Raw genomic sequence first — 27,967 nt, 5'->3', positions numbered from 1 at the left:
AGATGAGTGTTTGATGAAGAGGCCCACCTTATCAAAGTCTAACACGCCTTTGTAGGAAATGTCCTGAAAGGAAAAAAAAGAAGAAAAAAAAGAAAAGTTGACGTTAGGCTTTCTAAGGGAAGAGAGATGAATTAACATGACAGGGGTAACACGAAATGTGTTAATCTATCCGACATACTGTCATACAGAGAAAAGTAGCTTGTGGAAAGTTTTTTAAATGAGAGAGATGTGTGTTTCTTTACCTTAAAGGAATAGTTTACCTAAAACTCACTCTTATGTCTTTCCAAAACTTAATATTAATTTGTTTTTATATTATTATTATTATTTAAAAAAAAAAAAAAAATCTGTTTACCACAATACATTAAATGGCTTCAGGAGACTTGAAATATGGTGCACACATTATATACATTTAGTTTATTGTAATATGATGCTTTTTGTCATATGGCTTTAGAGCAATTTCAGGGTATGCATATGATGGCATAATTTTCATTACTGGCTGAATTATTATCCTTATTTCATTTACCCTCATCATAAAGCAGTGTTAGTTATTGCAGCTATAGTTGCAATTCATATACTTTTTTCCTCATTCAGTATCTGTTTCTTTATTGTGGCATGACACCAAGGACTCTCTTTTTCTCCTACTGTCACAAAAGACTTGGATCTCTTTGTATAACTTCCTCTTATTGTTCATGTAAATTGAAATATATTTTCAAAAGGTTTTTGTTGTTGTTGTTGCGGTTTTTGTTGTTGTGGTTGCCGTTGTAAGATCAGAAAGAGGTAATACACACTGATTACCTTTCTGATGTTGTGTGTGAGCTGTCTGTACATTAGCAAGGCATCATTGAAATGTTATTTACTTAAGGTGGCAATGGAGTCTTTTGTGTCTTAACTGTCCTTTCATTCTGTAAATGTTGTCAGTCCGTCTTTATCTGTCCAACTGTATAGTTCTGTACCAAAATTACTTTATAAATACAAGCCAGACCAATTCTGTATCTTTTCATCAATGTTATACTACTTAGTAATATAAGATTATTAGTAAATTAATCATTACGTTATTAATATTAAAATATTAAAGTCAATTAAATTATTACTATTAAGTATAAAACATATTTTAGGTGGTTTACGCACGCACGTACGCACGCACGCACGCACGCACGCACGCACACACGCACGCACACACACAAACACAAACACAAACACACACACACACACACAGATATTGTTTTTATTATTATACAATTTTGTAAATTAAGATTCAATAAAAAGACACAATCTCTTGTTGTATAATATAGTCTTTTTTTCTCACATGATGATATATTTTGTAATCCTAAGACGTCTAAAGCCACCACACACCCATTGACAATTACCTCTCTCACTTCCATGTACCGCAAAACAAAGCAGCACTTGTGCTGCAGCAACATCAATTAATTGGCCACAAATCTCCCCCTAAAATAAGCCATTAAGGAGGCAAATTGCTTTAAGTTTATATAATTAATTAATAAAGTGAGTGATGAAATGGAGACTTATCAAACAAGCTTGGCTCCCATTAAAGAGAGCTCTCACTAGGCTAGCTTATTAAATTTGGTCCCGAAACAGTGTTTACAGCGTCGTGAAAAAGCCATAGAAATGCAGAGGCATTGAGAAAAAGAAATTAGTTTGTATAATTAGGGACTATTAGGATCTTTTAATCCAACAGAGAGAGGGTGCAATGAGTGTGGGATGAGCTTTAAAAGTAGTGTTGCTCGCCGCTTGCTTTTTTGTTTTTTTTTCCTGAAGGGAACCATTGCAAACCCAAAAGCACATGTCTAATAAAGACGGTGTCCCCTTTACCCCACAAAAAAAGAGAAAGTAAATCAGCTCCTGGAAATTACTTTACCCCCCTGGCTTGGTCCTGAAGCTAATAGGTCGTATTGTGGAAACGTCAGCTCTGCGCTGAGAGATTTTCATATGACTGCTTCCTGCCCTCTGGCTGACGTCTCTTCAGATGAAACGCTGACATTTGCTCTAAAACTATTATTGACGTCGTACCTCTGTCCAAAAAGCCAGAGGTTCGCCGAGGGTTTTGTCAGGACATCACATCCTTAATAGTTAATTAAACCCCACCCTAGCCTTTCTCACATCCCCGTTGCCCCTTTCTCAGACAGACAGAAATGAAATAGACAGCTCCTCCGGTGCTTCGTTTTTCCTGTGGAGTAGGAAGGAAAGAGAAGAAAAGTTTCTCGTCAGAATTACATCTGCATAGCTCCCAAATGCCAAGTTTACAGGAAATCTAAAGTGGAGCTCATGCATACAGTTAAGAGCTTATTATCCTCCACTGCTAATCTGGGCATTTCTATGCTGGAGGCAGATGCCATGCTCTGATATGGAGTGGATTAAGTTCATCGTCTAATAGCCAATTTTACTGTTGTGTCTTCCACTGACTGCCAACTCCCCTCTCTGCCCCCAACCGCTCCATCCGCCTTTCTTCCCCTTGCCTAATTGAAGCTTTCGAGTGAACAATTTTGCCCTCACAAATAGTTTCATCCCTGCAGCGTAAGAGTAGTTTAGACCTTCATCAGACCAGAATCTTATAATTAGCAGCAAAACTTGAGCCAAAGCAGTGATGGAAGGAAAGGCTCTTGCGTAGAGGTAAGTGGATTTGTAGTTTGTGTAAGTGTGTAGTATGAATAAGAATCTGGATCTGGCCAGACGCAGTGATATTTTTAGGAACAGACTGATGTCATCTCATGTCTGGCTGGTCCTTAGAGAACAGTAGCGTCTGTAATGGAATGAGTTTGGTTTTTCGTGGGCTCGGGCGAAAGAGAAAACAAGTGAGAAGCAGAGTCTTTTCATTCTTACATCACTCTCCTGCTTTCTGACATTCAAACATAAAGGTTCTTTATTGGCAAACATGGTTTTATGAAGAACGTTTGAAATGCACGGAATCCTTCAAATGGTTGTTAAGATAAATAAAGTTATTTACACTAAGAAAAATAAGTTATTTTAAAGGTAAAAGTTAGAACTGTTCCTTGTAAGGTATCAGCCAAAATGACAAAGCTGTCATGATTTGCTCACTCATGTCAGTCTGACATCAGTATGACTTTTGCAAAGGATTGCAAAGTGTGTGTTAGATTCAGGTTTTTTCTTCTTCTATGCATTTATAATGAATTGCAAATATAGTTTGTATTCTTATTTTTTTATTATCCTTAGTAATTTGCAATATGACTTCAAATTCCCTTGGAATTCCACAGTGTTTCTTTTCAGAAAGTGTTGTAGTTTTGAAATTAGGTTAGATCTGTGTGCTTCTTCTCCTTTTGGGAAGATTGTCGAAGACACCATGGGGTTTGCAAACGCTTTCATAGATCTTGAGCGCTGATTACATCTCAAGTAATGCGAGTGAGCAGCTGAGCGTCGTCTGGATCTCCAAGCCCATCGAGAGACGGTGCATTGCACTGGAATGAGGGGGTGATTTGTTGTCATTTCTGTAAAGTGCTCGCTATTTTCATTTCTAGAGTCCAAGCATACAAACAGAAATATGTGCTTGCTGCTTCAGTCTCTCCATAATCGTTGTGGGTTCTTATTTCCAAGCCATCAGAAGGTGGCATTTTGTAGCTCATCGTAAGATGCACATGATGCATATGTTGACAGCCATTTGCTATTAGTCTGATATTCTAAATGGATAGTGGTTGGTGTTTGTAAAAAGAACGGAACGGAGAGAGATGCTAACTGAGACGTGGAAAGGAGAGTGTTGAAGAGATATACAATGATCTTCACCATGGGACTGCAGCTGCTGGGTAGAAATGATGATACACTCTCCATGACACACTGTAATAGCTTAAGTTGGATTGACATGAGTAAGATTGTACCATTTAAATAGATGCTTTGTGCTCTCTGCTTTGCTTGTCTGTATAAGCAAGCATTCACAGTGCTATCCTGTTGTGCATGGAATTTGCTTTCTTCAGGGTGTCAGAAAGTGTCACTCCTTTGTTCGTCTGATGTTGTACTGCAGTGCTTCCCATATCTTTTGGCATGTGTCCCCCCATAACTCCTCCATTCAGACTCAAGTGCGCATTCTTTAGCACACATTTAAAGTAATATTTGTAACATGTCTGAATATAAAATTATATGGTGATCCAATCATTTGTATTCATTTATATTTAAAGGTGCACTATGTAGTATTTTTGCAGTAAGATATCCCGAAACCACTAGGCCAGTGTTATATATTTTGTTCAGTTGAGTACTTATCCCAAATGTTTCCAACTATTTGTAAATTGTGCAAAAATTGCTATTTTAACCAAGGACCCGGGACTTCTCAGCATAGCGTTTGAGGGAGTCGTCTGTCAATTGCGTCATATCTGCGTTAACCTCTGTTTTATTCAGGAGAAGCATTTTTCTCTTAGCAGTGTGCAACAAGTGTCTCAGCAGCCACTGAGCAAACGTACAAAGTAACCTCATATCATCATTTTAAATACACTTAAATGTATCTAATACGATAAACAGAGCTGCATTACTTCATAGTCATGACCGGAAAAGCGGAAATAGTGCCGGCGCCTGGCGACTGTATAATAAAAGTCCTGCTGCTCGCGAGGCGTGTTTGTGTAACAATCACTCCCTTGCTCAGCTCCACAACACTTGGTCCTGCTCTGCTTCATACTACAGTAACGTTAATAACGCTTCCATAAACATGATTTCTGCCCGAGTCCTATTTTCCACCGGCTGTGAGGAGAAGACCACATGTCCCAAGATGCTGTGCTCAAACTTGGCGTCATCAAACTACGCCTTTGTTTTGAATAGGCATATCGAGCGGATAGAAAGTTTCATAGTGCACCTTTAATACTTATATAATAAATCAAAATCTTTTTATTTATATGCACTTTTGTACCCCTTGGAAGTTGCAGTATGGATCTCCCTGCTTTGGCTTTTTGAAGTTTTAGTGGATGTTGGCCACTGTTGACTGGAGTAGATTACATATACACAAGATGTCTCATACAGTGGGCTTGTACAGCACAGATTTATTCAGTGTGACATGGGGGGATTGTAAGTTATGAAACATGTTTTTGTAGACCTCTGGATAGTGCTATAGGGAACCGTGTTATCCTCTTTCCTAGGGGAGTAGACAGCAGCTGCTACTGTGCCCAGTGTTTGTAATTACTGTGCTTTAACTGCATAATCTAAAGTGGACTTGGACTGAAACTGTGCCCATGTTCATTCCTATTAGCTCACAATTGCATTGCTATTGATTTTTTTATTTTTTTTTTCTCCTGTGTAACATGCCTCACAGTGCCAAACATATTGCCATGCCTGGCAAAATGAGGCAGACTCGCTTTGACAAATTCAGCCCTGTTAACAGCACATTGAGTAGATGTTCCTAAGCAAAACTGTGAACTACTTTCATTAGTGTGAGATGTTCTGTGTGAACTTTGAGTGTGAAATGTTACAGAGATTTTAGGACCTTTAAGCAATCAGCTTATAATGATGTTCTTTTCGGAAGGAAACAGATTCGGAAGGGATATTTAGACACGTTTCCTTTCCTACATTTTAAGTGAATTGGACTGTCATTTGTTCCTACTAGTGCTGTGTCCTTTGTATATACCTGCAATAATCAGAGATGGGCTAATTTCCCATAGACTGGATTGAGGCCGTAGACGTCTCTCGAGCTGTTGCAATCTTTTTTGCCGCTCTTTAATGTGGCGTGACAGATTGCTGAAGCTTCTCAGTTCAAGCGATGCATCAGATGAACCGATCATCTCTTCCACTTTACTGCTACAGCACAAAATAAACATGAATGAACATCAGAAGATATGTTGAAGGATACAGTACAACTTATTGAAATCCGAATCATGTCACGTGGATATTGTTTCATTTTCCACTGTGGGGCTGATAACGGCCACTCTTTGGAATGTGTCAGTCGTTGCCTTGAAAACACCTAACGTATCAGAAACCATCTCTCCAGATACTTCAGATTCCCAGCTCATTGTTGGTGCTTTTTCTCTTCAGTTTACCTCACTAATTTCCTATAGGGTTCATGTCAGGGAACTGGAAGGTCATGGTAGAGGCTTCATTTTGTGCTCATTGACACATGCAACAAAATGTGTGTGTTTATTTTGATTTGTTGTCCTGAGTGAAATCCAACCATGGCCCATTATAACATTTCTAGGAGAGGCCATCAGGTTTAAATTTTTTATTTGTTGGTATTTGTTAGAATTCATGATGCCATGTATCTAAACAAGATGTCCAGGACCTCCATAAAAAAAATGGCCCTGAACTTTAAAGATCCAGCTTTATTTTTAGCCATGGACATGGGGTTCTTTTTTTATCCCTGTTTGCACCAAACCCATCTGGTGGGTTTACTGCCAAAAAGCTCTTTTAAAGTTTCACCTGACCATAGAAACTGGCCCCGTTTGAATTTCCAGTCGTGTCTGACAACTGAATATGCTGAAATTTGTTTCTGGAGGAGCAAGAAGGATTTTTCCTGAAACCATCCCAAACAACATGTGATGTACAGTTTTTCTTAATGCTTTCTGACCCCAAGACTCAACTAGTTTTTGCAATTCTCCAGTTGTGATTCTTGTAGAGTCCACTCAAACTCTCCTCCTCGCTGTACCGGTCCTCGGTAAGACAATGTAGAGACATGCTCTCTTCCAGGCAGATTTCTTATATCTTTAGTTGATTGGAATTGCTTAAGTATTACCCTGATGGTGGAAATGGGAATTGTCAATGCTTTGGCTATTTTCCTACAGCCACTTTCTATTTTGGGAACCTCAACAGTCTTTTGCTGCACATCAGAACTATATTTTTTAGTTTTACTCATGAATGATTAAAGGAATTTGGCCTTTGTGTTTCCTCATAGTTATGCTTCTGTGGAACAAGACATCATAGCGGGACATTCTCATGTTCCTAGTCACCCTGGTGTGTTAAAAAGTTAAATATTAATGGGAATATGCTTCAGAGATAGCATGCCACCTCGTACAACTCTTGTGAGTTTGCTGGACTGTTTATAAGTTTGCATGCATTACCAAAGGGACACTTTCATAATGGATGCAAAATTTTGTGCTACTGCTGATCAGATTATAGTGCATATAGAGAAGATAAATTGCTTCAGTAACACAAGCCTATATAACAAAACCCTTCTTTTCTCATGCAAATCAGCTAAATCCTTCATTGATCGTGACATGGTGCATTATCATATTCTCATCAATTCTAGAGCACTTGAAATGTGCCATATAAATAAGTAATTATTCCATAGTACAGTATCATAGTCAGTCAGTCAGTCGTTGTGGCTTCATCTTGACACCTAATTTGGTATTGCTGTATATAGTTTGTATGAATAGATTTAGTTATTAATGTGCAAGAAAATGCCTGCAGACATTTTGTGGCATCTTGTACCTTGTCCTTGACTGTAATGAGGAGAAAGCAAAATGTCTGTTTTTTTGCCTCTCTTTGTTTCTTTTAAGTTTACTGGGAAACACATTAAATGAGAGCCCCAAGTCACACTAACCCTGATATTGGTAACAATCGAGTCTCGATAGGAAGGTTACAGCCTTAAACCTTGAATGCACAAAAAATAAAATAAAATAAAAAATAGATCAAGGAGAAATGCATGGCACAATGTGCAGCTCAGGTATTAAATTAGCTCAATAACACAGAGGCTAAAGATAAATCATATGACTCGAGCACAGCCTAGAAGGGTCACATGGCTAATTCGGGTTGAGATTTGGATATGAACAGGGAACATTCAGAAATGACATCTGCTTAAACTCCTCGCACCGTTATGTAGACCTCAGCCTGAAGCGCCAAGGAAAGGTCAACTGATGCTCATCCCTCCGTCATATGGAAATTGACAGTCAGAAAAAGAGTTCTGTCTTATGTTGATGGCCTACTTTGAAAGTATAATACTTAAGCATTGGAAAATGGAAAGCCAGTACAGTACTTAATATGTGTGGATATCTGCAATATGCAATATGGCAAGTTGGCACATTGGCATATTGAGTGGAATGCTAACAGTTTGCCCCAGTCCCTGAAATTTCAAAAAGATCAGCAAGGGGCATAGAGAGTGTTTGAAGTCCCAGTAGGAGAACATGATTGTGGGCAAGAGGGAAGGCATGAGTCCTTAACAGACACCTAACCTGGATGAATCCCAATAAATGCTGTGTGAAATTACTAACCTTGTGAAAATGAAGACTAGCTGATCTCTCAGGTTTGAAGCTGGCTGCTTTTTGAGCTACAGTAAAATGTTGACTTAAAAATGATCGCTTCATTTATTTTACTTAATTTATATATAAGCTGTTAAGATTTCCACAATTTTCTTTCTTCTCTTGAAACTTCACACACCCTGTTACTTTTTAAGAATTAACAGTGGGAATGGGGTGAAGTAAGAATTTGCTCTGTATTCCATTACCGATTCTGTTTCAACATAAGCTGTCTTTCAAGCCCCATGAAGTGCCCATGTGAGCTAGTGTGAGGATTTGCCAGAACTGGGTGAGGGAGATTAAAGACTCCTTCTGTTTTGGCTCTGTTTGATGTTGCCGTGGTGGTTTTGTTCGTTTAGGCCTTTTCTGACAAATATCATTACCGCTTTGCTCCTATAGTTCTGCACACAGCATCTTCGGGGCGAGTCGCCCACACACCCGAGCTGCAGGTCCAGATAAGACACGGTAGGGAGGGAAGGCTGGCATGAAATGTCATTTCAAGACAGCTGGACTAGAGCTGACCTGCTCTGCACTGATTGTCATTAATAATGGAATGGAACAGTATTGGTAGTCTTATAAGTAGATATATATATATATATATATATATATATATATATATATATATATATATATATATATATATATATATATATTTACACGTCTCAATTTATTTAAGTATTTATTTATTTGTACATTTACACATCTCAAAAGTCTGAGACATGACAATGATTTAAGAATTTTTTTTAGTTTTCTTAACACTAATAGATAAATAAGTGAATAGTGAAGGTAAAATAAAATAAATAAAAGTAAGTACCAGTTTACGCTGATATATCAATCAAAAGTTTGGGGCCAGTAAGATTTGTTTTAAATATACTTTTATTCAGCAAAATTGCATTGAATGTTACAATAATCATATTCATAATGTTACAAAAGCTTTCTACTGATAGACAGACAGACAGCCCCCACTGTAGTTTTGGTCATTCATGGTTTGTTCAAGTGTGTCGGGCATGAAATAAATTCTTGTAATTGACAAGAGTCTACAGTGTTCTTGTGTTTATTCAAAGTCGGATCTGCTACAATCAGTGCCTGTGTGTTTGTGTGCAGTTCTAGAGGCTTCACTCTGAGCAGTTAGCACAAGTTGAAACAAAAGGAGATCAAAGCTGAGAGCAGCATTTTAAAAGATGGCAGCTGTAAGCATTTAAGTGGTAAAGTGCTGGAAAATGTTGTACTTACATGTTGGAGCTATGGTGTGGGATTGCATTTCTTCAGCTCTTTATGGTGCGTAATGGCCATATTCTGGCCACAGTGTTTTAACACAATTGCTTGGTGAAAGCATATCATCATCATCATCATCATCATCATCATCTCTCGCCTGTCTTTTTATATGGAATTTGTTTGCAACCACGCTACATTAAGCTACATTAAGTAGTCTGTTTTCAAACCTCACTTTCAAATGAGACTTTGCACTTTCTTTTGAATGATGCCTCTTTCAGTTTCTCTCTCATTTTTTCTTCTCTAGTTTTTCTAGTGCCCTTCTCTCTTCTCCCCCTCTCTCTCCCGGCTTTAGTGTCCTCTGTTTATTGTTGTATAAGTGAACCAAGACAGCCATCAGCTTGCATATCACACTGGAAGAAAATTATGGTTATTTTCCTAGAATCTCTGTGTTTTGTTCCTATTTTTTCTTCTTCCTCAAATATAGCACACCTTGCTGAGATCCACAAAGTGCATGTCAGTCAAGGGCACATCACTTCTTTTTCAAGTGGACGTCTGTTGAATTCTCTTCCATTTCACCATGAAAGCTCAGCATATGAATGAAACGAATTGTGCGTGCTGAGACAGAATGCATAGACCTCTGTTAAAGACAGATACAGGCTAGACTCTACTGAATAGATCAAGAATCAGCCAAGAGCCAGAGAGGATCATGAACCTGCTGTAGAGCTCGACAGGCTTAGTAAATAAAGCAAAAATAGTTTCTGTGTTTGCGTGTGGATCCATGTAGTCTAACTCACTGTCAGCCTTACTTCAGCTCTGTGAAGCTGATGAAAACATAAAGGAAAAGTTACAAACAGTCTTTGGTCAGACCTGAACCATAAAATGTGTCCTTCCTTATGATCTGCACTGTTGAAATAAGTTTCTTGAATAAGCAACATGAAAATGTGTCTTAATACCTTTTTATTTTATTGAATTATTTTATCTTAATAATTATTTTAAGGAATTTCATTCAAAATTCACTTGACCCAAAATGAGAGGAACCATTTTCCATGTCAGTTTGAATGGATATGACTATTCTGATTCCACAAGTGGACTTAAGAACCATTTGATGTGAACCTTAGAATGAAGTGTCATTGTGTGGGGCCAAAGGAAAAGAGACTGAATAAGAGATAACCACACATCTGTCTGATGATAAATGGTGTCTTTTCATTCCAAAGCTTTCACCTCTGTAATTCACGTTTAATTTAGTCTGGCTTTGATGGAGAGCAGAGATCCGGTGAGATCACAGAGAGGCGACTTACAGCGTCGCCGCTTAACCGCGGCCACTCTTATCCTCTATTGATCCTGACTGCCTTCAAAGAATTCTGTGTGAATCCGTGATCATATTACATGGGCCTTCAAAGTGCACTTCTTCTCCTTTTCTCTACCGGAATGCTGGGGGAGATCTCAAATATATATCTGTTTGGGTTGAATTGTTTCCTGAGCGGAGTCAATAGCTACATTTCCTCTCCTGGAACCAAGTGACCCTAAGGCTTGCTCGTAAAGGTCCGGCTGTAATTTGATGTTGTTTATAGATTTGTTTACCTCCGCATGTGCTCCACTCTTAGATCTACAAAGCCGCCATCACCAGGCACTACAAAAAACATTGTTGTGCTTTTATTCAATAGGATTTTTTAACATTAGATTGGTGAAAAAGGATGACAAGAAAATGGTGGGAAAAAACTCTATGAACTATACTTTGGGGAATAACTTGTCCTGCATTGTTTGCATGCCATGAATACTTCAAAACGTTGAGTGAAATGTCACTCTTCTGAAGTGATCAGACTTATGTTTTTTTTTTTTGTCTGGTGGACAAAAAACAAAAACAAATACAAAAATGTCTCTTTTTGCCTAGGCTACTAAGACACAAACTAGCGACCACTTGGCAACACTGTAGCATAATGAACGGACATCGGTGTGTTTTTTGGGGTATCATGTATGTACTATGTTAGGGTATAATTACAGATAATTTGTTGTTAATAATTTAATTAGTTTTAGGTTACTATAACAACACTGGTGAATATAATAAAAACCTCATAGGTAGACAGTGAGTTTTACACAAGCAAACCGCTCATATATTCCTCAAATGCCAAAACAATCTTTTTTCTTCTTTTTTATGGCTTTTAAACGCAGCAGTGTACGTTTGATTAAAACTCTGCCATCGTCTGCTGAAGGGCTTATCTTTCACAAATACTGTAAAAGTACCCGTCTATCTCTCTCTGTGCTCTCAAGCTACTCTTTTACAAAACAAACAAGAGCAGGAAGTTATGAGTATAAAGCCTCATAACTACATTTACTGGCATAGTTTATACACAATCCAATCCCCGAGTAATCCAGACAGCGGGTAACAGCAGGTCCCATAAACATCTCGTAATCCAGCCTGCCGGGGAAGCAGTTGAGAACACAGTTTGGACGCTGAATGCGTGGACACGCTAATTCCAAAGCGAAGCAGGTCACAGCTTACACTTTAAAGTCCTGTCAGCCCAGTAATCACTATCTGAGTCAAACCTGAGATGGCACACAAAGCCGCTACCAGAATGTATGCTCACCCCGCGCTCTATCATTATAACTCATTATGCTTGACTAGCTTTTGTCATTAAAGCAAACATTGAGGGCTGTAATCAAAGATGGAGTCTAAAGGATGTAACAGAGGGGTCCGGCTTTTTAGGAAGGCAGATCAGAAATAATTGGCTGTTAGGGAAGAGTGCTTTCTCAAAAGCTGTGCTTACAGACACTTTATCTGTATGGGGACTTCCTGTTTACCATAAATTCTGCTTCTGCATCCACACAAGTTCTTTTCTAGAATTCTGCATTGCAGGGAAGGGTTATAATTCGACCAGAAGAAGTTATGTGATGAAAGGACTCATGGTTTGGCTCAAGCCTGCGGCTCCTCTGACCACCCTGAGCATCTGGACCGGGGTCATCCCATGCAGAGTGAGCCAGAGCCAACGGAGGGCTTTCAAAAACAACAAGCTGCTCTCCTGAATTCCTAGGGCTGCGATCCCTGGCTCTTCCTCACATGAAATGTTTTTATAGTGGGTTCTGTTCCTCCTGCCCTCATCCTCCACTCCCCCTCCCTGGATCTCCGTGCAACTGTCCCGGCTCTTTGATCTACTGCGTATAATGAAACAGATGAGCACAGACACTCATAATCAACCAGGTTTCTCTCAATAAGGGTGAAATGAGTACAGAGGGTGTATTTGGATGCAATTCATGACTAGGGACTGGTGTCTTTCTGTGGTGTGGTGTTTTTAATCAGCCTGCGTCTGCTTTGGCGTGTCACCTATTCATGTTGGACGTGAGCTGACTGAAGAATAGTGACATGGAGGGAGGTATGATAACCTTTATGAAACCACACACAAGCATGCAATGCCTGCCAGGAATTGTTTACTGTTGACAAGCGAATCCATAAGTCCCTGAAGAGCGGCAATCCATGCATTTCTACTGCAACTGCCTTTGGTGGATTCATAGACACTTATAATTACACTGTTCATACCGCTGTAGGTTTGATTCTTCCAGATACAACTGTCTCACTCTAACAAGTGTAATGTCAGGCTGCCTTGAAGGAAAAGTCATTTTATTTATTTTTTATTGTTATACCACAGGCAAACTTTGACATTTTCATGCACATGTGAAGTATTTCCAATGTCCTCTTCACACCATGGCGGACAAATTAGATCAACTTATCGGTTAACCTTCAAGATAAAAAGAATAATACCCAGCCACATGTTGAATACAATTCAAAGAAAAAAAAAAAAAAAAAAAAACATACTTCAAATGACAGATATTCTTTGAAAGCCTCACCAGCCAGACTTACAACTACCAACACTTCATAGTGGCTGATCTCAATGCCACAGATCTCCACCAGAGATAACAAACACAACCACACAACCTCAACACCCAGTCCCTGACCACAGGCATGCAGTGGTCCTGTTCATGAGGTGTATGAGGTACCGTATAACTAACTATATATCAGCGTGACACAGAGGGTGGCAGGCATAGTACTTTTTCTTTTCTTTTACATTTTATGTAATATGCCACAGTTCTAAAGCTGTGCTAAACACAACTAAAGCTAAACACTGGTTTCACAATATTTGGCAGTTCAACTGTTTTCAACATTGACAATAATAAGAAATATTTCCTGAGCATCAAATCAGCATATTATTTCCTAAGGATCACGTGAACCTGAAGACTGGGGTAATGATGCTGAAAATTCATCTTTGCCATCACAGGAATAAATAACTTTTAAAATATATATTCAAATATAAAACAGCTATTTTAAATTGTAATAATTTTTCACATTATGACTGTTTTACTGTATGTTTGATCAGAAAAAATTTGGTGAGCCTAAAAGTCTTAAAAATCTTACAGACTTGTATTTACAACCTTAAATGTGAACACAATTCAGGAAATTTTGAGACCTTTGAGTCTTTATATGTCACTAGACATTAAGAAATCATGTTAATTTTAAATACTTTTATCACTGACAACAGTAGTCCGGCCAGGATATTATCATTTAAAGCTACACTGTGTGATATTTTCCCCTAGCCTAGAAATCTAGACGCACTCTAGCGGCAGCAAATTTAATTTGCCCGCAAGTGTCGTCTAGGAACTCTCAATACCTTTCTGAGCTGCGTTCCTCACAATCTGGACGGCCCAATCACATGTATAGAGTCGGTGGGCGGGACCATAATGACGACGGCCGAGTTGCGTTTGCGTGCTTCTAGTAAACACAGAAACTGGCGAACGGTGGCGATCTTTCGAATCAGCTCTGACCGCGACTCTGGAAGACTTGGAGTTAAGCTTTTCTCTGAGAAAAGAACAAAGAACGGCACTGAAGTCATTCTTAAAAATGATGAAGATGTGTTCGGAGTTTAGCTGACCAGATACGGCGAATGTTTAATCTGTCAGCGAGCTCTGCTTCACCTTCGTTGCTCTGGTTGGTGGTAGCGCTATCCTATCGCGTGCAGAGGGAGTTTGAAAGACAACCGTTTATCCCGCCCCTCGGATTGAGCCCTGTCTATGGTGAGTTTCCAGACCAAACATCTTGATGTGGGTCTGGCTTGTCAGGCTAATTTTCCCCCATCTTGCGGTGAAAAGGTATATGACCATCCAGTGAATGATAGTTTCTGTTCCTCTCAATTCTGATTTCTTTTTAACTCCTACGGTGGCCGATTTAGTCCAAGGTTAACATGGCAATACCCCTCTTCACATTCGACACGGTGCCATTGAGTGTTACGCGAAAGGCGAAGCTTGAATTTACGGGTATGTCCCTCTTTGGCTAATGTGCTTTCAAGATGGAGGGGCAACATGGTGACCAGCATTCGAACCTCTCACTCGATGTATTTTTTTAATGGCATATTATAAACTTACGAGAATACTTTATAACTTGAAAGAAGTAAATATACATTAATGAGCACATATTTTTGAAAGAACTAAGTCATTTTAGCTAAGATTAAACTAAAAAAGTTACACAGTGTAGCTTTAAAAGTTGTTGTTGCAGCCCTCAACTGATGTTGATGTTGACATGTTGTGTTTTGGCATCACCGCCCTCCACCTATCTACCTCAGTAGATAGTAATCACAAAGTCAGTAGTGTTTCGGCATCCGGGTTGCCAGCTCTGCTCTAGTTACCACAGCTGCAGCTACAAACGTTCCTGCTGGATCCTGCAGCCTATCTGAACCTCGAGTCAGGGGGAGGGGGAGAGGGGATAGTGATTGCAGTAACCAGTTTTAGCCACAATCTTATACACACTTCCTTTAAGACCGTAGAAGCTGCTGGATAATTCTCTATTGTTTACAGTGAGGTTCTATGTCATTTTATGTTGTGTATATGTACTGTTTACATGAAACTTAAATGAACAATGCTTTACAGCATTTATTAATTTAGCTTACTGTTCAACAATATGTTAGCATATTAATATAAATGACTATCATTCCATGTATTTTCATTGGATGTGCCTTCAGTACAGAACGAAAGTTAGTTAAAAATGTATTTGGTCAAATTAACCAACCTTCTCTTCTTTTAGCTCATTGGATGAGGGCCTCAATCCAAATTGCCGAGGGCATGGATGTAAAGCCCTCGGCGGACAGTTAACAGCCTTTAGGAATGACTTTTCTCACATTCTTTGTGCTCTTGAGCTGCTAGCCAGAAATTAAAGATTTTTTTTTGATCTTGGTACTGTAATACTGCATCTTAGAACCACAACCCATTCATGTTCACACCACCCAGATTACCTCTAAGACATGATGTATTTCCCTCGCTCATTATTTTGGCACTTTCTCTTGGTTAAATCCAGGTGATATGCATTCTCATAAATGACCTTGCGATAAGGCGTAATGTCAGTGCGATCCATCGTGTTGCGTAGAAGCCTGTTTTCATTTCACACAAATGTGATTGTGCGAATTTAATACGAGAGATAACCTATTATCGGCTTTGCACGCTGGAGCGCCATACTATAGGAGAGCGCTGTTAGTGCTGCTCTGCTGGATTACCGTATAAATGTGCATGCTAAGTGATCTCCAAACCAAAGAAAGAAGCCATGCTTGAACAAAAATCAACTGCGATAATTAGGTGGAGGTTACAGCCTTGCTTTGTCATTTGGCCTAAATCCATCAGATACTTCATGACATGAGTATTTTTGCACACATATTGAGCACTTTGTGTTTCCCACAATCACAGAGGTTGCTATAAACAAAAGTCCTTTTTTTCCTGACATGGGGAGGAGGAAATGGGGTTGGCTATCCTCTTGAGATTGTATCCAAGTCCAGCTGTTAGTTTCTCAGTCTCAGTGTGTCTCTCACTCATAATGAAACTGTTATAGAGCTAGTTGTTATTTGGGTCAGGCTGTGACCTTTCTAGCCTCTTGTCCACTTAGTCTCCACATGCTACCAGAAGAACCCAGGGTAAGAATTGGGAGTGTATTAGTGACCCCTGCACCTAGTCATGCTTTGAAGTCTCTCAGGCATATCACAATGCCCTCAGAGGGAATCAAGCATTACCTACCGTCCCATCACAATTATCATTAGCACTAACCTCCCCCTTTTCCCTTGTTATCGTTAAAGATGATGATAATTGCATGGATGGGAGAGCACAACCCTCTCCCCCAGCTGTTTTTTCTGTGCTATTCACCTTGAGGTAAGACAGCTTTGCCTTAGCTCCCCAGTACTGTGAAGGTCAAGATTGCAGAAAGGGGTCATTATAGGAAAGATGCCTCCTAATAACCTGACATCAAAAAGCCGTCACAGAGAGGCTGAATTATACCCATCCAGACAGCTTCCTTTGACCGGTTTGACATCAGCAGTCTCACGGATACTTGAGTTAATGAAACGCTTCACTAATAAAAACAAATAGCCTCAGACGCTAATTTAACAAACTTCATCATCAAAATGCTCTCGGTTGTTTCGTAACAAAATCTCCACCCCTAAATTAAAGTGTTCGTAAAGCACTCTGCCAGAATCTTCGTTGCGCTGCGCTCAGATTCAATTTGTGCGCGTTTTTTCCTTATTGATCGTCCTTATCCGATCAATAAAGGTTCACTTGGATGAAAGAAAAAGAAACCGTTTCAGGTTTGTCCCTAAAGGATTTCTTTTTCTTTCTTTCTTTCTTTCTTTCTTTCTTTCTTTCTTTCTTTTTTTTTTTTTTTTTTTTTTTTTTGAGTGTGTGAGCATGCATTCAAGAGGCTAGACGGTGAGAACAGTGTGGTGGGCTTGTATCCAGGCATTAAATTGGTTGTAGGGTTGGGAAAGAGACCTCTCTTTAGCCTTTGTCACTGGCAGAAATAGTCACAGCTGTAATTCTCCAATAAAATAGTGCTTTCAAACTGCAATTGTGTGTTTGGGATGCCTTGTAGATCTTTCTGAGGGTGTGAGGAGATTACAAAATCAAAATCTGTAATTTACACGCAATATTTAATGTAATTTTGCAAAACTATATGACTGATTTTCTTCTGCTGGAAGAAATTATATTTCTTCATATAATATAAAAATATGAAAGTTTGTAGGGTTCAAAATTATTATTCTTTTTTTTTATTGTTTTGACCACATAGACATAGACCACATAGTTAGTTTAAAACTTTAAAGCTTTTTCCTGGTTTTAGAACAGCGTGGGCATGGGTAATGATGATTGAACTTGAGTATGAGTATTTTTCACTCAGTCTTGATTAAATTCCTGAAAGACATTGTCTCATATTGATTGGCATTGTTCAAGTTTGGACAGTCAGTTTTGCAGAGGTAGATGAGTCATATTATTCCAGACAGATTGTGCGTTCCTACAATGCACTTCCCAGCGGACAGTCAGACTCCACATTGTCTGCTTCGTCTGATCCGTTACCGGGACATTGAACACATTTTAAGAGGACCTGTCATCAGTGTTTTCAGTCTCTCACACCATCTCTAGCTTTATGTCTCCATGGCTGCTCTTGGGTGAATCATTTCGGTCCGGAAGCGAACATGTGGTAGTGTTTAGCTTGCTAATGCTCAAGGCTTTGGCTGCCTGGGGGAGATATCACATGGACGGCTCCCAGCAGAAGGATTTAAGTCCAGTAAACAATCTCTACGCCCAAATGTGAAGAACTTTGGAAATGAGGAGTTCCCATGGGCTGCCCTCTGTCCAAAAATCACAGAAAGGGCTTGTGTGAACTTGAGTGTGTTTTTTGTTGCCTTTTTTTATTGCTTTTCATATTGTAAGTTCTATTATTGCTATTGCATTTCACTTCTCGCTGCCGCCAAGAGCTGTTCTCTCATCCCTACATATAACAATGTCTGTGGACCCAACACACATGCATGTGATTACATTGGCATGAGTAATCATGTACTGCTAATGTTTTACTAACATTTTGAAACCACCTTCCCCCTGAATACCTCTCGACTTTGTGTTTTCCTTCTAATGGATCACATTACTGAAGCATCACTCTGAAATACTGCTGTTTTTATTGCGCTGAAACACCCTGGACATAATCAGTCCTTCACAGTCAGTTTATAAGAAAAAACACCTGGCCACCACCTTCATCAATGATTGGGTCATTAATTAAATTATTTATTACATTTTCCTGTATTCATTCATCTTATTTATGTCCTACATGCACGCAACATGTTTTGAATTGTCTTTAATTTATTTGTATGAATGTGTTTCCATTATGCACAGACACTGCTTGTATTCTTGTCGTGCTGCAAGGCTGGCTTACTTTTTACTGTATTTAATACAAAACTAAAAATAAAAGGTTTCATCCGCATCCAAATAAACTTTATTTCCCCAGCACTTCATTATGTTGTTTTAGAGAAGCAGTTAATATCTTTGTTTCTCATAGTTCATCTCAAAAAAAAAAAAAAAAACGGAAAGTGGATAAGCCATTTTAACCTCTTGGAGGGGTTTTCCCAAGTTCCCAAGACTTCCCGAAATCGTGTTCCCATCAACAGTAATGTATGGAGGGTAGAACTTTAGCGTATTGTGCACTATCATTTCTATTAGAAATAGTGATGCCTGCTCTTTTCTAGCCATTCATTTCTTTAAAGCTCACTTCCTGCAACACTACAAAATAGTGCAAGCCAACTATGTCAGAAAAATATTGGGTGGAGTGTAATTGAATTAGCAGGTCTACTGCAGATACAAAACAAAGCCTCCCAAACTGCCCACCTTTTTTACCTTAAGCGGAAGTAGCAATGGGCTGAGCTGTGTCTGTTTCCCAACATTGGATTGAAGCAGCACAGGCCTGGCGGGCTTCAGATCTCTAACAGCTGAAGAGCCTGAGGATGTGTTGAGAACATCCTGCTGAGAGCGTGGGCTACCCAGGTGGGCGAGCCAGCTGGTGGAGGGGTGTGACAATACGCCTGAGGAGGTGGTGGGGGTATCTTAAGCTCCACAATATGGCTGAAAGCTGTTCCCTCACCTGCAGCCCTTCCCCTAAAAAAATTAAGATCCTTCGGGGGCCCCTTCCTGATATTTTATTTTCTCTGGTCTCAGGGTTTCTCAGCTCTGTCTATCTATCTATCTATCTATCTATCTATCTATCTATCTATCTATCTATCTATCTATCTATCTATCTATCTATCTATCTATCTATCTATCTATCTATCTATCTATCTATCTATCTATCTATCTATCTATCTATCTATCTATCTATCTATCTATCTGTCTGTCTGTCTGTCTGTCTGTCTGTCTGTCTGTCTGTCTGTCTGTCTGTCTGTCTGTCTGTCTGTCTGTCTGTCTGTCTGTCTGTCTGTCTGTCTGTCTGTCTGTCTGTCTGTCTGTCTCTGTCCGTCCGTCCGTCCGTCCGTCCGCCCAAAAAAAGATAAGATACGATAGCCTGCTCAGTTTCTACAGTATCGATCCCAGCCCCGCTCTCCTCTCCTTCTCTGACCGACAGCGAGTTGACGCGCAGCCGCATATTCTCCCTCAGCCCGGTTACACGGCGAACGCGCGTTCTGCTGGACTTTTCCTTACGACAGCGTGTTAGTGTGTGTGATCGGTCTGAATTTTGCGCGGGATTGCACATAATTCTACGAATCCCTCAGATTTCAGGCTCACATCTGAAGCGTGCACACACACATACCGTAATAAAACCCCCTCTGACATACAAGTGCAAATATTTGCTTCTTTTTCCAGCTTATTATTGGTCAAATACAATCAACCAAATTGTCAGTGCACATTTTGAAGTATTTGAGTATTAATGTAAACACAGTCGTAAACAATTCAGGAAGAAATGAAGAATGAGTAACAGGAACAGTGTTCAGGATCCATGAGTGCGGCAGTTCTTAAAGGGACAGCAGTTATTTGTTATTTAAAGTCAAACTACAAAAAGACTAACGATCACACTGCTCTTGACTGATCAACGTGTGTAACTTTAATGGTTTTATTTGAAACTATTTATTTGCAAATTATCCAATGTTTTTTTTTTTTAATTTAATTAGCCACTTTGCGTTTTTAAATTCAGTTTCTTACCTGAATGTTAGACCTACCTGAAAAAATAAAGAAGTCTTTCATTTATATATTTTATTCTATTTTATTTATTTGTGCTATTTTTTGTAATATGTTTATTTGTTCTTATTTAATTACTGTTTAGTTGTCTTTTTAAATTCAATTTACCATTCGAAATCAAGCTTACTTGTGCTGTGTGTAAGCTATTGCAACACAATTACCCCGTTGTAAAAAATACATTGAGTTAGCAAATATTTGTGAGAGAATTTTAATAGTAATTGATCAATGTTTATATAGGAGACTTTCAAAAGACAGACAAAAAATATATATATATATAAAAAATATCTAATTGACAGTATATGCAGCGTTTCCCCCCGTGGTATTGAAAATAGCATTGAATATCGATGTGACATGTTTTGACTCCACCCCTCAAAGAATCGGAATCGACAATCGAAAAGAACCGGAATCGAAAGTAAGAATCGAAATCGGAATCAGAATCGTTCAAATCAAAACGATGTCCAAACCTACAGTGAAGAAATATGTTGTTTAGGAAAACGTGTATTTATTGTTATAGCCCATATAAATGTTGCTATTATTATTAAATATTGCGGAATATAAATCGCTTAGAGGCTGTTTTCATATTTTCTACATGTGTTTACAACATTCTTCAAAAAAAAATTCTTTTGTGTTTCACGGAAGAGAGAAAGTAATATAGGTTGGAATGACATAATAGTGAGGAAATGGTGACTGCATTGAAAAGCAGTACATTTAATTTAGCTCAAAATCAGTGCTTTACTGTCAAGTGCATTTTCGTGTGACAAAATTTCATTCATTCCAATTTAAGGCCCTTTCCACGGCAAAAGCATTCACGGGGAACTCATGGGCCGGATCTAATGTCTAATCATTTTAGCGTTCTATATTTCGTTCTGTTTGTCTATGAATTGAAATTCTCCAATTCAATTCTGAAATGTGCAAATCCCTGGTATGTCTGTCATCATTGTGAGACATATTAGAGACACCCTACTAGCAGGAAAGCAGAGAAGGGCTGTAGTCAAAGTCACATAAAACTTTGTATTTTAAATCCATGTTGCTGTGATCAGCTTGTGAAATTGATTTAATTAAATATAAGGTGATATGATGCTTGCACAATTTAATTACAATTCCGTCTGAGCCATACTCGAGCTGTTAGCACCCAAAATAAATAGATAAATAAATAAGTTACACTTTCAGAAGATCAACCTCTTTTAGCATGCTCAGTAAAGTCACCATCACTTCCGATCCAAAAACAGACATGTATCAGTACCACAGTGCTATTGATACAACAGCTGAGGGCCTGTAGCCAGCAGCGAATCCACCTGCTTAGTAGATGCTCTTGCTTTGATAGCTCCTTCACATATGCAGATTTCTTGGGAGAGGCTTGTTTGCATGTGATTTCCTGGGAGACATACATCTTGGGCTTAAATAAATAGCGGAGTTGTGATGATTAGCGCTGAGGTGTGCTCCTACTCCCACAAGCAATCTGCCAAACCTAGACTTCTTCTGTCTTTGTTTTCACCTGAGTATTACCTAGAATCTCTCTCTCTCTCTCTCTCTCTCTCTCTCTCTCTCTCTCTCTCTCTCTCTCTCTCTCTCTCTCTCTCTCTCTCTCTCTCTCTCTCTCTCTCTCTCTCTCTCTCTCTCTCTCTCTCTCTCTCTCTCTCTCTCTCTCTCTCTCTCTCTCTCTCTCTCTCTCTCCCCCTCCCCCGGGTGGCTCCCGAGCTACGGCCTTGATTGCTCTCTAATTTAGTTAGTTGGCAGTTGACTGTGACAATGGTTGGGCCGAGGATTTTGCTGACATGTTATGTCATTTAGGGAGAGGTTCTCTTCAAGCAGACCTCAAAGGAAGGCAGTCCCTGGAATACCACACACACACACACACAGCATTAACATTGGTTTGGGCTGTCAAAGCTGTTGTTTCTGCCTGTCCTTAGGGATTACAGAAATAACATAATTATCTCCATGGCTCTGAGCTGTTGACAGAGCAGGCCTCGTGTTTGTCAATAGCAGGCCCACAAAATCTCACTTCAATATACAGAGTGGTGCCACAGTCAAGCGCTGATGGTTTTTTTTAGCATGTCGACTTTTGACGTCTGCCTCTCTGTCTGTTTTCTTCTCATCTCACCTGTCTCTCTCTCTCTCTCTCTATTTCTTTAATTTTTTTCCCTACCTCGTTTTTCTTCTTCTTCTTATCCCTCCCTTCCTCAGTTTTTTATTTTATTTTTAATGTCATACTATAAAAGAGTAGTCTGACATGCATCAGTGTCTTGGTTTAATTGTAACACATCTGCCATGATCTAGAGTTTCAGTGTCCTTATGCTTTCTGCCCAGGATCTGTTTTCGTGGTGCCATATGTATAATTACCCTATAGAGAGGAGCATATGTAATTTTTATTGCTACTACATGAGCTCATATAAAGTGTGGTCCAAAGCACAGGAAGTCATGCTTTTCATTTTGCTTAGCCATATGACAAGACCCGTATCTAATATAAAGCAATGGATTTCATCTGAAACATATTGTTATTGCACTCTAAAAAAAATGCTGGGTTAAAAACAACTCAAGTTTAAATGAAGATTAAAATGGACAAACTCAGAAATTGGGTTGTTTAAATGGGTCCATTCACTCGGTTCAAAGAACCCAATTTCTGGGTTTGTCCATTTTCAACCCAACTTGAGTGTGGTATTGTTCATTTTTTATTAGTGTTGCTGGCTAAGGCGACCACTACTACCACTTTATTATTTAATCATCAAGTATTTCATTTTTTAAATTTTTTTTATTTATGTTATCTCACTTGTCATGTCATATTCATATATTAACTAATAATATTATTAAGAAGGTTTTAGCTGTTAAATCCCTACAACAGGGGACCAAAAAAATGGCTCCCAGGTGGTCCAATATTGATTAATAAATAAACAAATAAACGCATCGATTTTTTAAATTTTAAATAGTATTTTTTTAAATTCAATTCTTGGACCACCTAGAAGCCAACAAGGAACCACCCAGAAAACCTATAAAACTATGCTAAGAACCACCCCCGGCAGGCTGGCAACTGGCATTCTCACAGAACACCTTAGAACTGTGATGAGAGCTTTGTGTGGGTATTTCCTCACAGTAAATGTGAAAAATAGTAATTTTTCCTGTTACCATAGTTCATGCAGTCATTATGTTTATGCTTGATGTCTGAAATTTGGTGAACACTGAACGTCTACTCATTTTCAGTTTTTCCTGAAAAACTAAGCAGATGCATTTACTGCTTTTGATAATTAATAGCTACCCTCTGCTTCTGTTCTTGCTTTTAGTGAAAAAGGACGTAGAAGAAACAGATGACAGGATGACACAATTCAAGAAAAAAGCGAAAGAGCTGCGAATTTTGGATGCCAAGACAGCTCAGAATCTGTGTAAGTTCCCAGCATTCCATATCATCTGTGTCCCCTAACACCCAGCCAAGATCTTCCAGATCTGTTTTTTTTATCTTTCTTTCTAAAGAAGTTACATTTGTCTCTAAAGACTTGTCTTTTTTTATTATTATTTGTTTTTTTCCTAGGTATTTTTTCTCCACACTAGAATTTCTCTCGGCTGAAAGCAGTTAAGGCTGCTGAATCTATAGCCACAATGTTGTCAGGCTTTGACTGGCACTTTTCCTCTGTTCTCTTCTGTTTGTTTGTTTTCTTGTTCCTACATATCATGTCAACTTTAAAATTCCTCTTATCCGCTTGTAGTGTCAAGCAGCATTCGGCAGTATTTGCTCTTCCTGCAACAGGTTTTGAGGATGCTGTTTTTTGATAGCGGATTCAACCTGATTCCTCTGATATCAATTGTACCGTAAACACATAGGAGGATAAAAGGAATATGGACAAATCATTTTGTTTGTGATTGCCTCCTCCTAAACACACACAAAGCCAAATAGTCCCTTACAGCACTTTGCAATTAAATTACCAAAATAGGTGGAGGTGGGGGGTATAATTATTACAAATTATAATAATAATTTGGCTATGTTTACGGTCATATTTTTGGTCTACAGCTCTGGAAAAAAATAAAAGACCACTGCATTTTTTTTCTTAATTCAGCATCTCTACAAGTATGGAAGCCATTCCATTCCAATGTCTGTTTAATTCCAACACAGGTCTCAAAAGTAATTGGAATCAAAACATAACTATTGAGCATGCCAAAAAAGTCGAAAAGGAAATTATTGAGTGAGGAAAAGAAGGGCTAATTTCTGGCTTTACTGGATGAGGGATACAGTGAGCGTCGGGTTGCTTCTATCCTTAAAATTTCAAAGACGACAGTTCATAAGAACAAGGTCAAGCAGCAGACATTGGGGACATGATAGCTACAGACAAAAACAGTCTCCACTGACCAGAAAGACCGCCAACTCATTCGAATCTCACTCAACAACTGTAGGATGACATCAAGTGACAGACAAAAAGAATGGCAAAAGGCAGCTGGGGTGAAGTGCACGGTGAGGACGGTTTGAAACAGGCTCCTAGAAAAAAGCCCTTCATCAATGAGAAGCAAACAAGAGCGAGGCTGAGGTTTGCAAGAGACCATAAGGATTGGACTGTAGAGGACTGGAGTAAGGTCATCTTCTCTGAATAGTCCAAATTTCAGCTTTGTCCAACACCTGGTTGTATAATGGTAAGACGGAGGCCTGAAGATGCTTACAAGCCACAGTGTCTCGCTCCCACTGTGAAATTTGGTGGAGGATCTGTGATTATCTGTGGGTGCTTCAGCAAGACTGGAATCGGGCAGATTTGTCTTTGTGAAGGACACATGAATCAAACCACGTACAAGGTTGTCTGGAAGAAAACTTCCTTCCTTCTGCTCTGACAATGTTTTCCCAGCAGGACAATGCTCAATGCCACACAGCCAGGTCAATCAAGGTGTGGATGGAGGACCACCAGATCAAGACCCTGTCATGGCCAGCCCAATCTCCAGACCTGAACCGAATTGAAAACCTCTGGATTGTGATCAAGAGGAAGATGGATGGTCACAAGCCATCAAACACATCCAAGCTGCATGAATTTTTGCACCAGGAGTGGCATAAAGTCACCTAACATCAATGTGAAAGACTGGTAAAGAGCATGCCAAGATCCATGAAAGCTGTGATTCAAAATCAGGGTTATTCCACCAAATATTGATTTACACATATACATACCTATAATTAGCGATACCAGAGAAACTATAATTTAGCAGTGGTTTCTTCATTTTTTCCAAAGCTGTATATCCAATAGCACTAGTTTGACCCTATATACTGGCAGGAACCACCCATTTATGTCATAGGTTGCTTTGTGGCCCATATTAATCAGCCCACCTTGTACCATTTAGCGACTCTCTTACCCCTTTTCCACCAAGGCAATGTTGGTGCTAGTACAGAGCCAGAGGCTAGTTTCAAATCGGTTCTATGTGTTTCCACACCCAAAGCACCAGCTCCGAGCCAGGAAAGTGGTTCTTAAGTAGCACCAAAACATTGCTGGCTGGAAGTAAGAACAGATTACGTCAGGCGCTGGGGGTGGGGTCAGCAAGATGAACACAGACTTGAGATCCACCATTTTTAAATAGCAGCTAATAGCTGCTGCTCGTTTGTCATCACCATCTATACTTATGGCGAACTGCATTAATGCGTTGGATTCGCTTTGTTTTTAATGCCGATGATTTATGATGTCGTAAAGCCACGTGAATCAGTAGTAATGCAACATTCGCCATTGTTGATGGAAGGTTTGTTCGAGATGCATCGGCGCTGTGCTGCCCAATCTCCGTATGACATCAAAGTAACAGCGAGAGCAAATGACTCCTTATGCTTTTGAATCACTCACGAGGTATTTTGATATCGTACGCAGATCGGTCAGCACTACGTCAATGCATCTAGAACATGCCTGTTGTGTTTGTGTTTCCTGCTGTCTCGTTAGCATTGCTGAGAAAGATGAAACATGTGACATAAGACCTGGCTCTGTTGTGGCTCTTAGCATGTGGAAAGCCAAACGGTTCTTTTAAGGCTCCTCAGTCGAAACAACTATGAACTGGCACTAGCACTGGCTCTAGACTGGCACCTGGTTCATTCTGGTGGAAAAGGGGTATCTATCTCTCTTAGCCTGCTACACTCTTTTTCCCCTCTTGAATATTCTGTGTGTGTGTGTGTGTGTGTGTGTGTGTGTGTGTGTGTGTGTGTGTGTGTGTGTGTGTGTGTGTGTGTGTGTGTGTGTGTGTGTTCATTGTGTTCTCAGTAGTGCCTGTGAATCTTTGGACTCTGATTGATGAAAGCAGCATGAGAATGCAATTTTGTTCTTCTTTAGAAATGTTCACTTCTTTGTCTTGGAGAGGAGAACACCTTATATACAATATCACACTTGATGAAATATTCATAGCAAATGCTAAAATAACCAGCCACCTGAGTATATGTCCTACCCATGCTTGTTTTCATCAGCCTGAAGATACTTGGATTGCAATTAAATACATCAGTGCTATGTGGATGTGTGAATAGAACAAGATATAGCTCTGAATCTGGCTACAGTGCTGCGCTTGAAGAACATATTTTAAGCCACATTATCTGAATATTGGTATAACAGAGATAATAGATATATAACTATATATTTACATATTCAGCACTTGCTGTTGCAAAGCTCTCTGTAATTATTATAGGTTGTTATTTGTTATTGCCCATCTGTATGTATGTTTGTCTATCCATCTATAGTCTGGCAGGTAAAATTGTCTCATATACACTCATTGCTTTGCTATGGGCAATAATAATAGAGATGCTTGTGTCAGTCAGCACTAAAAACAACAACAAAAGACATATGATTTTCATTATTCATATAACATGCAATTTAGTTTCTGAAGGACAACCGGGTCAGGTTTTGTGTGTGTGTGTGTGTGTGTGTGTGTGTGTGTGTGTGTGTGTGTGTGTGTGTGTGTGTGTGTGTGTGTGTGTGTGTGTGTGTGTGTGTGTGTGTGTGTGTGTGTGTGTGTGTGTGTGTGTGTGTGTGTGTGTGTGTGTGTGTGTCTGTGTGTGTGTGTGTGTGTGTGTGTGTGTGTGTGTGCGTGCGTGCGCGTGAGAGTGTGTGGATGCTTGTTTTTTTCTTTTTCTTTTTCTCTTCCATTGGAGCTATAGTAGATGGAGATAGCCTTAACAGAAACTATTCCAGTGACATTTCTCTCTTTCCCTCTTTCTCTTTCTTTCTCTTATTTTCACATTTTCATTCTCTTGTGCTCTGTCTCATTTCGGCTAGTTCTTTACCCTGCCTTTGACACACACACACACACACACACACACGCACACGCACGCGCACGCGCACGCGCACGCGCACGCGCACGCGCACGCGCACACGCACACGCACACGCACACGCACACGCACACGCACACGCACACGCACACGCACACGCACACGCACACACACACACACACACACACACACACACACACACACACACACACACACACACACACACACACACACACGTGTTCAGGCTTTAGACTAACTAATGCCAGCACACGAGTGGGAGTGCTGTTACACATTCACTTCAGCCACAAATCTGTCATCTTTCACAGAGAAAGGAAAGGGGGTGGGACAGGAAAACAGAAAAAAGAGAGTTGTACAAGCATC

At 39.5% G+C, this 27,967-nt stretch overlaps 1 protein-coding gene across 7 annotated transcripts in view; it reads left to right on the top strand.

The window, feature by feature from the left end:
* Positions 1-27,967, top strand: part of diaph2 (diaphanous-related formin 2) — a 475,685-nt gene that overhangs the window by 230,572 nt on the left and 217,146 nt on the right. For all 7 annotated transcript variants that reach the window (XM_067457381.1, XM_067457382.1, XM_067457379.1 and 4 more), the window contains one exon: positions 23,669-23,767. In XM_067457381.1, coding sequence (XP_067313482.1) covers positions 23,669-23,767 — 99 coding nt within the window. The remainder of the gene's footprint in view (positions 1-23,668; positions 23,768-27,967) is intronic.

Source organism: Pseudorasbora parva, chromosome 11 (assembly GCF_024679245.1).
Source record: "Pseudorasbora parva isolate DD20220531a chromosome 11, ASM2467924v1, whole genome shotgun sequence".
Lineage (NCBI taxonomy): Eukaryota > Metazoa > Chordata > Actinopteri > Cypriniformes > Gobionidae > Pseudorasbora > Pseudorasbora parva.
The sequence above is the reverse complement of the archived record's forward strand: the minus strand, read 5'-3'. Positions and strand labels throughout refer to the sequence as shown.